Source organism: Danio rerio, chromosome 22 (genome assembly GCF_049306965.1).
Source record: "Danio rerio strain Tuebingen ecotype United States chromosome 22, GRCz12tu, whole genome shotgun sequence".
Classification (NCBI taxonomy): domain Eukaryota; kingdom Metazoa; phylum Chordata; class Actinopteri; order Cypriniformes; family Danionidae; genus Danio; species Danio rerio.
This window is the reverse complement of record NC_133197.1, coordinates 374,769-387,500: the sequence shown is the minus strand read 5'-3', so window position 1 is coordinate 387,500 and position 12,732 is coordinate 374,769. Positions and strand designations below refer to the sequence as shown.

At 38.9% G+C, this 12,732-nt stretch overlaps 2 protein-coding genes and 1 long non-coding RNA gene across 4 annotated transcripts in view; 2 read left to right on the top strand and 1 right to left on the bottom strand.

The window, feature by feature from the left end:
- nbl1 (NBL1, DAN family BMP antagonist) overlaps positions 1-3,106 on the top strand; it is a 13,024-nt gene extending 9,918 nt beyond the window's left edge. Inside the window, exons 4-5 of one of the 2 annotated variants that reach the window (XR_012397344.1) lie at positions 1-1,098; positions 1,144-3,106. The exon at positions 1-1,098 is cut by the window's left edge and continues 161 nt beyond it. Coding sequence is in view for 1 of the 2 variants with exons in the window: in NM_207097.1 (NP_996980.1) it covers positions 1-100 (100 nt within the window). In the remaining variant the exon portion in view is untranslated. 2 annotated transcript variants of the gene reach the window in all.
- Positions 1-5,507, bottom strand: part of LOC141380114 (uncharacterized) — an 8,867-nt gene extending 3,360 nt beyond the window's left edge. Inside the window, exons 1-2 of the long non-coding RNA XR_012397577.1 lie at positions 5,127-5,507; positions 4,279-4,364 (exon numbers count right to left, since the gene is read on the bottom strand). This is a non-coding gene — a long non-coding RNA (uncharacterized lncRNA). The remainder of the gene's footprint in view (positions 1-4,278; positions 4,365-5,126) is intronic.
- On the top strand, positions 5,206-8,829 carry tmem88bl (transmembrane protein 88b-like). Its single transcript, NM_001433728.1, has 3 exons — positions 5,206-5,293; positions 6,251-6,530; positions 8,454-8,829. Exons 2-3 carry the CDS (start codon positions 6,252-6,254, stop codon positions 8,679-8,681), a joined length of 507 nt encoding a protein of 168 aa, NP_001420657.1. The 5' UTR covers positions 5,206-5,293; position 6,251; the 3' UTR covers positions 8,682-8,829.
- The last annotated feature ends 3,903 nt before the right edge of the window (positions 8,830-12,732 follow it).

The following is a 12,732-nucleotide window of genomic DNA, read 5'->3' as shown; positions in this document are numbered from 1 at the left end:
GCCCGATGCCACACACACACACCCCCAGCACGCTCACATGCAAGCAGACCAAAGAGATGCAGACGCACATTTAGACATGCACGCGCCCGAGGCTGGGTGAAACACACACACACACGCACATGCTTTACACAGCCTACTGAATAACACTCTCCCTCTTCCTAAAGCACTTTCCTCACAACACTAATCAATACTTCAAGAATAAATGCGCTCACATTTGCAACTATATATTACTAGCTTTGTTTCTATTTTATGCACATTGTGGAATATTGCATACAATATTAATGGAAATACACATTAAAAACGATTAGACTTGGATAAACATTTGTCTGATAAGGAATAAACTCTGCTGTATACAGCTGTAGTAAGTAAACTCATCAGTCTGTGTGATTTAGTGTTTGACAGATGCTAATAAATGTGTGTGTGTGTGAGAGTCTTTGTGACAATGTTGGTCTGAAGATATAAATGTGTGTGTGAGAGTCTTTGTGACAATGTTGGTCTGAAGATATAAATGTGTGTGTGAGGGTCTTTGTGAAAATGTTGGTGTGCAGATATAAATGTGTGTGTGAGAGTCTTTGTGTCATTAATGTTGGTCTGCAGATATAAATGTGTGTGTGAGGGTCTTTGAGTCATTAATGTTGGTCTGCAGATATAAATGTGTGTGTGAGGGTCTTTGTGTCATTAATGTTGGTCTGCAGATATAAATGTGTGTGTGAGAGTCTTTGTGACAATGTTGGTCTGCAGATATAAATGTGTGTGTGAGGGTCTTTGTGTCATTAATGTTGGTCTGAAGATATAAATGTGTGTGTGAGGGTCTTTGTGAAAATGTTGGTGTGAAGATATAAATGTGTGTGTGAGGGTCTTTGTGTCATTAATGTTGGTCTGCAGATATAAATGTGTGTGTGAGGGTCTTTGTGTCATTAATGTTGGTCTGCAGATATAAATGTGTGTGTGAGGGTCTTTGAGTCATTAATGTTGGTCTGCAGATATAAATGTGTGTGTGAGAGTCTTTGTGACAATGTTGGTCTGCAGATATAAATGTGTGTGTGAGGGTCTTTGTGTCATTAATGTTGGTCTGAAGATATAAATGTGTGTGTGAGGGTCTTTGTGAAAATGTTGGTGTGAAGATATAAATGTGTGTGTGAGGGTCTTTGTGTCATTAATGTTGGTCTGCAGATATAAATGTGTGTGTGAGGGTCTTTGTGTCATTAATGTTGGTCTGCAGATATAAATGTGTGTGTGAGGGTCTTTGTGTCATTAATGTTGGTCTGCAGATATAAATGTGTGTGTGAGGGTCTTTGAGTCATTAATGTTGGTCTGCAGATATAAATGTGTGTGTGAGGGTCTTTGAGTCATTAATGTTGGTCTGCAGATATAAATGTGTGTGTGAGGGTCTTTGTGTCATTAATGTTGGTCTGCAGATATAAATGTGTGTGTGAGGGTCTTTGCGTCATTAATGTTGGTCTGCAGATATAAATGTGTGTGTGTGAGTCTTTGTGACAATGTTGGTCTGAAGATATAAATGTGTGTGTGAGGGTCTTTGTGAAAATGTTGGTGTGCAGATATAAATGTGTGTGTGAGGGTCTTTGTGTCATTAATGTTGGTCTGCAGATATAAATGTGTGTGTGAGGGTCTTTGAGTCATTAATGTTGGTCTGCAGATATAAATGTGTGTGTGAGGGTCTTTGAGTCATTAATGTTGGTCTGCAGATATAAATGTGTGTGTGAGGGTCTTTGCGTCATTAATGTTGGTGTGCAGATATAAATGTGTGTGTGAGGGTCTTTGTGTCATTAATGTTGGTCTGCAGATATAAATGTGTGTGTGAGGGTCTTTGTGTCATTAATGTTGGTCTGCAGATATAAATGTGTGTGTGAGGGTCTTTGTGTCATTAATGTTGGTCTGCAGATATAAATGTGTGTGTGAGGGTCTTTGTGTCATTAATGTTGGTCTGCAGATATAAATGTGTGTGTGAGGGTCTTTGTGTCATTAATGTTGGTCTGCAGATATAAATGTGTGTGTGAGGGTCTTTGTGTCATTAATGTTGGTGTGCAGATATAAATGTGTGTGTGAGGGTCTTTGTGTTATTAATGTTGGTCTGCAGATATAAATGTGTGTGTGAGGGTCTTTGTGTCAGTAATGATGGTCTGCAGATATAAATGTGTGTGTGAGGGTCTTTGTGTCATTAATGTTGGTGTGCAGATATAAATGTGTGTGTGAGGGTCTTTGTGTTATTAATGTTGGTCTGCAGATATAAATGTGTGTGTGAGGGTCTTTGTGTCATTAATGTTGGTCTGCAGATATAAATGTGTGTGTGAGGGTCTTTGTGTCAGTAATGTTAGTCTGCAGATATAAATGTGTGTGTGAGGGTCTTTGTGTCAGTAATGATGGTTTGCAGTTCATAATCACAGTGCTTCAGTATTATTCTTGTATAGTCTTGAGCATCTGTCTGTGCTCCCATCTCACGCCTCCAAAAGTTACAGCATTCACCACAATCATTGCGTTTGGTCTTGGTCTTTTATGTAGTTTAATTTCAGTAGGTCGGCTATGTAGTAGCACACAGAGTATGTGAGAGCCGAATGAATAAAGAGAAAGGCGCGTTCACGTATTACCGGAACTACATATTTGTTAATGTGTTGAATCGACGTCGACACGTTCAAGCAAAAGATCCGAACCCAACACAATTCATTCATTCGACTCTGAGTCGACTCTTTCGTTAAAGAATCAATAGTTTTAAACATGGCGCACATTTAGATGTAACGCTCTAACCCTCTAATAAGATCATCTTCAAACACACATAACAGGGGCTCTTTAATCTAAATATTTTATGCAATATTCCAGTATTGCGCATAAATCTAATTCACATCCTTGGATGGAAACACAACAACTGATCAAACACACACACACACACAATCCACACAGGAACACGTACAACCACAGTTTCACCTATGTAATGTCCTTTAATCACAATAAATCATGAAAATCTTCTAATGCCAGAAATGACCTCTTTATTACAGACCTTTATGATTCTAAACCGAGAGTGTTTCATATTAGGCACATGCTCCTGTTGTGTTCATAAAGCACTTTCACAATAAACAGCATTTCCAAGCAACTCTGCTGGAAATCATGTCTTAATTCTGCCGTGAGCGAGACGAGAGTATTGAGTGATAATAGATGTGTGTTAAGATTCTGTATAATTTTATATAATCCTCCGAGGGAGACACGGTGCCTCAGTGACCTCACAGCGAGAAGGTTGCTGGTTTGAGTCCTGTCGTTCCTATGTGGAGTTTGCATGTTCTCCCCTTGTTGGCGTGGGTTTTCTCTGGGTGCTCCGGTTTCCCCCACAGTCCAAACACATGCGCTATAGGGAAACTGATCAACTACACTGGCCGTGGTGTATGAATGTGTGTGTTTGTGTGCGCGAATGACTGTGAATGGGTGTTTCCCAGTACTGGATTGCAGTTGAAAGGGCATCTGCTGTGGGAAATCCTTTGCAGGAATAGTTGGCGGTTCATTTCGCTTTGGTGACCCCTGTTAAATGAGGCACTAAGCTGAAGGAAAATGAATGAATGAATGTGAACTAGAGCACTGTGGCGCAGTCTGACTGTCCGTCATCTGTACAGTGATTTTTAGATGAAAAGGCCATCAAGTGTTCGGCCACTGTGTTCGCCATGGTAACCATCAGGGACAGCGGAAAGTGGTTGTGTGTGTATTTGTGTGAGAGAGAGTGTTTGTTTCTGTGTGTGTGTGTGTGTGTGAGAGAGAAAGAGTGTTTGTGTGCACGTGTATGTGTGTGTGTGTCTAGTCTCTGAAACGGGTCACATGATGCCCATTCAGTCCAGAAGAGAAACAAGAGAACTAATTTTCAGAAAAACATAGGTTGTGTGACAGTGTGAGTGCGTTATAAAGCCAAGAAACACACTCATGTTATGCGATCGCCAACTTTAAAACAACTTTTAAAATAACATTAACATCCACAAACATTTTTGCATTTTTTTGTGTTTTTGATTAAAGTTATCCCTGCTAAAAAAACACAGCTTCAACCACCCTATGCCTGCTTTTAGAGGGGTTTTGGCCATTTCCAGGCTGGTAGGGCTAAATATGATGTTGGCTAGGCTGGTCAAGCTGGTCATCTCCCAGCCATATCTTCCATACATGAAGCACATAAATCCAGATTTCTGAGTGGTGTGATTTGGCCAGCAGATGGCGCTGAGAGCACATGTGTGTTTCTTTGAAATACTGATTCTTTCTTTTTAAAAATTAAATTAAACATGAATTAATTACCCGCCATGACTTGTTTCCAGTCTCGCTATCAGTCCCTCCCTGATGAGCCGAGCGGATCTGTTGCTTTATCTCTGCTGCACAGAACTCTGGGAATAAATGAAGCTCATCAGTTTCATTATCAACATCTGTGATTAATCACTTCAGCATGACAAATGTTGCTGGGAGCTGAAAATGCTTTTTTTGTTGTTGTTTTTGTTAAATGTTGTTATATAGCCATACTTTATTTCACTATAACTACAAAACAGCTCTAGAAGTTAACACCTTTCATATTTCAGCTTATTTTCCTATTATTAGCCATTGGGCTGATAGCTAGGCTAGCCTACAAAGCGGCTAAATGAGGTGCATTTTCTGTCAAGCAGCTTCTTAACAAGTGCTTACACACACTAAATTGCATTGGATAAAATGTGATCAGCGCTAATTAGCTTCCGCTGTTAGCAATACATTTCCAGCTTAGAAAGTCACGACTGAAAGGAAAGTCGCGAGTTTTCTGCTGATAATTATCTTCAAGCAAAAGAGTTTTATCCTCATTATGTTTATTTTGTTTTGTTTCTCCGGGACCACATCTAATCCCTCATTATATTTGGGAGATTATAAAGATGAATGGACACTTTTGATTTTTAACAAAGTTTAAAATGGTAAACAACAGTACAAATACTATAGTGATTATTAATATAGTGTTGTTTACTATTATAGAATCGTTACTGATTATCTTTGCTAATGAATGCTACAACATTTAACAATAAGTGAATTTATAGTACACTTTAGAAAGTATTTAAATAAATAAAAAACAATATATATAATAGTAGCTAATATGATATTGTAGAAGAGTGTTGGAAGAAAATGTGCACCTTTTTGTGTTCAGTTCTGTATCCTGCGATCCATCCCATGTCCTCAGATAGACCCCCGTCTCCTCTCTCTCTCTCTCTCTCTCTCTCTCTCTCTGTGTGTGTGTGTGTGTGTGTATGATGTTTGAATCCTCTGGTTAACGGATAAAATCACCGCGGCTCCACGGCAGGTAAGACATTGCAAACTCACCTGTTATCCCGTACATTGCCATGCTTTTATCGAGTTCCGTTAGTAATATTTGTTCCTCGTCGTCTCGGTGACACGGATGTCCGTGAACAAACAGACTTTAACGCAGTGTTTCAGTAGTTTGTCGGGCATCTGCGAGGCTGAGGCGATTTTCAGAAAAACCGTTAATTCGAAACGCGCCAAACGGCGTCTGAAGTGAAGCGCGCGAAAAATGCGCTCGTGTTTATTCAGCTCTGTTCCAACCACAAAGTTATTTGTACTAGATAATGATTAAGAGTTTAACAGTCAATTAATTAGTTGATTGCTTAAATGACCTCCTCAGGTTATAACATACGTGAAATGTGATTTATATGCAATACATCTTAGTGAAATCCAATTATTTATGACAGACTGTCTGTTTTAATCTTGTGTTGACTTTTAGTCAGGTAACGCCCTAGTAAACATCTCTGAGTGGTGTATTGTGTGTTGTAATGTATTAAGATTTCCATGAACCCACAGTCACCTCATCCTTTTCTCTCCATCTGTCTCATTTGCTTGTCTGTTTTATATCTGGTTTGATTGAATCATTTCTGATTTAGTATCCGCGACCTGTTACTCATCATCTCTCTTCTACTGTCACAGATAACAGCTTTATTGTTATAGTTTTGATGTTTTCATCCAAAGAAGATTATATTTGATCTTCTGCGCCTGTTCAGGCAGAAAATAATAGTTTTGACATTTCTGACTCAAATCCATTTAATTGTGTGTAGTCCGCAAATATTTATAGTGTAAAAAGATTCATCCAAACACCCTTTAATGTTATATATATATATATATATATATATATATATATATATATATATATATATATATATATATATATACTTTTGCTCTGCCTAAAAAATGTAAATAAAAAGCAATAGGAAAATGTGTGTGTGTGTGTGTGTGTGTGTGTGTTTAGTATGTGTGGAATGGCAGTGCTTTTGGATGATGGTGGAGGTGATGAAGAGTTTGACGTGGGCGACGGGATCCGGATGCTGCCGCCGCCTCCAGCTCAGTGTGACGGTGGGGTCTGGGGCCCCCGGCGGGGCTGCTGCGGGTGTGTGATATGGACACTGGTCCTGCTGCTGTGGAACCTGCTGCTGCTGGTGGTGTGTGTGTGTCTGATGTTCCTGGTGTTTGGCCTCGTCCTGCTGCCCGCCGCCCTGCTGCTGTACGCTGGGTTTCTGTGCCACTCGCGGGTACTTACACTCATATACCCACATGCATACAATCATAACAGCCTAAACATAACCACAAACATGGCCACAAACACCCGCAAACACGAAAATATGCCTAACAAGGTTATAGTTTTAAATGGTAATGTAATGAAATAATAAGTAGTGGTTTTATTGGTTTAGTTTTCATTTTGTGGACAGATTTCTGTTTGTTTTTCATATTTTCAATTTTAGTTTTAGTAATTGTAGTGAATCCAAAACCAGACAAATTAAACGAGTAAAAGTACAAATTCAGAATTCATGCTAAAGATCATACTGTAAATGGGATTAAACATGTTTGATTTACATTTTTAGCAAAAACAGAACTTAATAAAGAACACTTGTTTATGCATATTAAGAAAAGATGTGTTTGTCTCTAAAAGCGTTACAGATTTTTGCAGGTCAATTGTTTCACCACAGAATGAGTTGCTTATTAATTCTGAAAACGATTATTTATTTTTGCTAATTAGGGTTTTATGGTTTCAGTTTAGTTTAGTTTACTTTTAGATCTTTATTTATTGTAATTTGTTTTTCAGTTGAGAAAACTTTTTATTATTATTTTTATATATATTCGTAATTTTTGACCGCTAGTTTTAATCTTTATTTTGTAGTTTTACTAAAATAACCTTGATGTCCACAAAAATACATCCATATACTCAAAAATATACCTCATTAACACTAAAACACACCCACAAACACAAACACAAACATACATTCAATAACACTCTTAAAACATGTACAACTTTAAAAAATTAAATTATATATATATATATATATATATATATATATATATATATATATATATATATATATAGATAGATAGATATATATATATATATATATATATATATATATATATATATATATATATATATATATATAGATAGATAGATAGATAGATAGATAGATAGATAGATAGATAGATACACACCACCTGACAAAAGTCAGGATCTCAGTTGTAAGAGCAGCAGATACTGTAGTATCTGGTCTTCTGGTTGATGATGTGTAAAAGTGTCAGAAGGTGGATTTCTCTGCTGGATCATCTGCTGATCTGCATCATCACCAATACTGCAGAAGAACTACTGGAACCAGCATGGACCAAGATTCTCACAGAAATCAGTCAAGTTTGGTGAAGGAGAAGTCATGGTTTGGGGTTCATTCAGTGTGGGGGTGTGCGAGAGATCTGCAGAGTGGATGATCAACATCAACAGCCTGAGGTATCAAGACATCTGTGCTGCCCATTACATTACAAACCACAGGAGAGGGACAATTCTCCAGCAGGATAGCGCTCCTGCTCATACTTCAGCCTCCACATCAAAGCTCCTGAAAGCAGAGAGTGCTCCAGGATTGGCCAGCCCAGTCACCAGACATCAACATTACTGAGCTGATGAAGGAGGAGGTGTTGAAGATGAACACAGAGACTCTTGATGAACTCTGGGATCCTGCTGAAGCTTTCTTCTTCATTCCAGATGACTTTATTAATCAGTGATGTGAGTCATGTCAGAGATGTATGGATGCAGTCCTCCAAGCTCATGATGGAGTCAGACACAATATTCATTCTGTCTCCACTGCAGCAGGACTTTATATTCTATACTGGACATTATTTCTGTTCAGTGATGACACTTTAGTCTGAGCAGAGTCAGACCGCACTGTCCTCATCAAATCAGTCAACATCGAGACATGATCAGATTTATTGAGCTCAAATCAGCAAAATCTAGAGGCCTTCACCTTTCACAGAGACACTTCTGACACCAAATCAACAACTAGAAGTCAGTTTATTCTTTCTGTTGCTAAATCTTGAATAGATCACAAGACTTTAGTCAGGTAGTGTATACTTTTATATATGAAGGTGTATATATCTCCATCAACACCCGCAGGATACTGATGCTGGCTGGGTTTGCTCAACAGGTTGTGGCTTCTCCTGCTCCTCTCTGCAGTTACCTTGACGACAACAGTTGCTCCGCCCTCATCATCCTGGGCTTTGTCATGATGTCACCACTGGTCGTGATTGCCGCAGCAACCTTCTGCGCTCTTCTCAGACGGCTCCACCTTCTTTTATATTTTCAGCCAATCACTGGAGCTCGTTACCAAGGGAGGGGCTTGGGCTGGAGGCAGGACTTCCACGCCTGGGTTTGACTGACACGCCCACCAATCTCAGGTGACCTGTGAGGGGTCAAAGGGCGAGCGATGTCACAGGACAGCGCTACTGTAAATCTGCAGAAACACAATCATGTAAAACAATCCACGGAACTAAAGAGACGCTCTTCAGACTGTGTTACCAGTGTATTTTCATTATTCTATGACTGCTTTTGTTCTATTGACGCATTTGCAAGTCAGAATTATTGGCCCTCCTGTGAGTTTCTTTATCAAATATTTCCCAGATGATGTTGAACAGATTCAGGAGTTGTTCACAGTGTTTCCTCTAATATTTGTTCTTCTAGAGAAAGTCTGATTTGTTTTATTTGGGCTAGAATAAAAGCAGTGTTTAATAGTTTTAAACTCATTTTAAGGTCAATATTATTGGCCCCTTCAGCAATATTAGTGTTGGATTGTCTCCAGAACAAACCACTGTTATACAATGACTTGCCTAATTACCCTAACTTTACCCTAATTACCCTAGTGAAGCCTTTACATGCCACTTTAAGCTGAACACTAGTGTCTTGAAGAATATCTAGTCTAATATTATTCACTGTCATCATGATGAAGAGGAAATAAATCAGTGATTAGAGATGAGTTATTAACACTATTATGTGCAGAAATGTGTTTTACTTTCAGTTTAACAGAAATTGGTGGAAAAATATTAAAGAACATAAATTTAACAAAAGGGCTAATAATTCTGACTTCACCTGATTATATATACTGTATATACAGCAATATATATATAACCACAAACACATCATATACGTCAACAAAAACAGGCCTGCAAATGCATGCTAACACCCATAAGCTATATATAACTCTCTCAAACATATAAATAATGCCCCTACAAAAACATGTAAATACACCAAACAACAGATGTATAAGCCCACAGAACCATGTATATATGCGCAATTGATTGCATATGACCAAAAACACATGCGTAGACCCATGAATCCATGCATATTCCCCCAGACGCATGCATATCATCATTTCCCCCATATCACATGCACATGCAGCATTTAATTTCTGGATTTATGCAGTTTCTCTTACCGGATAAAAAGTTTATCCTACTTATTTTTGTGCACATTTGTTTTTAAGGGGTGGTCCAGAGTGTATATTTAAGGCTTAGTTGTGTTTATAAGATGCTAAGCAGTATGTGCTCATGCTGCACTTGTAGAAAATCAGGTTATGTTTTCACATATCTTACTTGGATGATACACAGCTACTCAGTAGTGATGTGCGATATCACTGGTTTTCTATCCAATCCCATACCATGTAAAATGAAGGCAAGTATCGGCGATACCGATCCGATACTGGCCAAAAATGACTGTATGGTATATTAAAATAACAAGTAGTGTACTTAAAAGTGTCAATTGAATATGAGACATATTGCGGGTTATTATTGTTTATTGATGAAGAATCGTCATACAAAAACAGCCAACTTACATATTTATTGACAGCATCTGAGCACAGGGGTGCAACTGCGCATTTACTGATGGGCTTGCGGCTTTAACTTTTGCGCCCCCCCCCCTAAAACCAATTTTATTGCCAAACTATTTCCATCAATAAATAAAAGATATTTTTTCCTCATCAACGTGCTTCAAACAAATACATTTCACAGTCCTGAACACAACTGAAATAGTATGAGGTAGTGAAAGGTATAATTACGTTACGCATGTTGAATTACATCGCAAAGAATTACATCTCATCCCTCCCCAAACTTCTCAATTTAATTTCCTTACCAAATGATTACAGCACCTTAACTTGCCTTGCTTTTGGATTTTTTGTACTACATTTGTCAAAACAAAATGATAGATGTGGAAGTACTAAAGGGCAAAAGAACTTTGCAATTACTTCTCACATGCGTCTGTGAGAGGTGTAAGATGTGTCTTTGCAGGAACAATGGACTGAAACAGCTATACACCTCTCACTAGTGAAATAAAAAAGACTGTAAAATGTTTAGTGCAAAAGACAAACTGCCTGAAATGTTCTATCTTATTAAAATGTTATGGGAAACTTTATCTGTAGCTAAAATTAAAATAGTTTTGAGCAAAAGAAGTTACCAAAAGGCCTGATGAATCAATATGATGCATAATAAATTCATAAACACCTGTATATGGTATGAAAAATGGGGGGAGGGGATAATAATAATATTATTATATATTAATTTTATTATTATTATTATTATTATTATTATCATTATTATATTTATTATTATTTTTATTATGTGAAACTTTTAATTTGGATAATTTCAAAAATAGTTTTGGTACAATGAGAGATTCTGGAAGTTCTCCCTTGTCAAATGCTAGAGCTATACCTGTTTTATAATTCTCTGGAACATCATTTAATTAAACTGTAAGCTCTTCTCTCGTTGTGTTGTGTCCTTTGGAAGTCCAAATACAGAAACAGAAGAAGCTCTGTGGGAATAGCAGCGTTTGGACGCAATTTTAGCTTTCTCTGCTAGAACATTACAGCGCCTCTGGCCACACCCCTCCGCTGCGCAGGGTGTGTGCGTGTGGTGAATGCTCATCATAACCCTTGTGATGTCATTAGCCCTGTTGAATGCTTTGTAGTCCCCAAAGTTTGTTCGCTGTAGGCTTTGCTAAGCTAACTCTGTAAAACATTTCCCTTTGCATTGAACTGTGAGCGACTTACAGTCAGAGATGCTGTTCATGTCCACACAGCTACATACACAACATTCATTCATTCATTCATTCATTTTCTTTTTGGATTAGTCCCTTTATTAATCTGATGTTGCCACAGCGGAATGAACCGGCAACTTATCCAGCACATTTTATACACAGCGGATGGCCTTCCAGCTGCAACCCATCACTGGGAAACATCCATACACACTCATTCGCACACATGCACTACGAACAATTCAGCTTACCCAATTCCCCTATAGCGCATGTGTTTGGACTGTGGAGGAAACCCACGCCAACACGGGGAGAACATGCAAACTCCACACAGAAACACCAACTGACCCAGCCGGGACTCGAACCAGTAACCTTCTTGCTGTGAGGCGATGGGGCTACCCACTGCTCAACCCTGCTCAACCCAGTACACATCAACTAAAGTTTAACATGATATCGTAGTGGACCACCCCTTTAATAAATGTGCATATTGTGTGCTCATTAATTATGACCAGGGCCAGGCAGAATCTTCATTTCTTTAAATTAAAAGTAACTATGTACCTTTAATTTAATGTTATCAAAGCCCAATCAGATGCACTGGTTTGAGAAATGTTCCTCTTCTATATGGCGTGTACTCTTTCATGCCGAGCACTGTATATTCCTCTTTATCTCTTTTGTCTGTGATGTCTGTGTGTTGTGCTCTAAACCCCTCCCCCATCAAGAGTGGCCACGCCCCTCAATGCCGATTGGCTGATCAGTCCACATTTGCATTTTTCAAACATGGCTTGCAGCAGCTTGAATGCAGCATCTCAATAAGACGTTCTTTGTTTTGGAAAAAGCCTCGGTGTGTAGTGCACCTGTACTAGTCTGAGTGGGTGTCAGTGCTGTGTGTGATTGGTGTTGGTCTAACGTGAATAAACCGACTCAAACCTAATCTGTGCTGGACTTCATTTGACTGCATTAAGATGAAGCGCAGACATGTGGATCAGACACATCCCAAAAGCCGGAACAGCAAAAAATATCTCCTACTGAATAATTTAGGATGTGCGGAGATATTCCTGCTATGTGGAGCAGTGGAGAGGGAAGATCCGGTCAACCAGCATGGGTCATTCATTCAGTCATTTTCAGCTGAGTCCCTTTATTCATCAGGGGTCGCCACAACGGAATGAACCACCAACTATTCCAGCATGTGTTTTACACAGCCGATGCCCTTCCAGCTGCAACCCATCACTGGGAAACACCCATACACACTCATTCACACACACACTCATACACTACGGCCAGTGTAGTTGATCAGTTCCCCTATAGCGCATGTGTTTGGACTGTGGGGGAAACCGGAGCACCCACACCAACCCACACCAACACGGGGAGAACATGCAAACTCCACACAGAAACACAAACTGACCCAGCTGGGA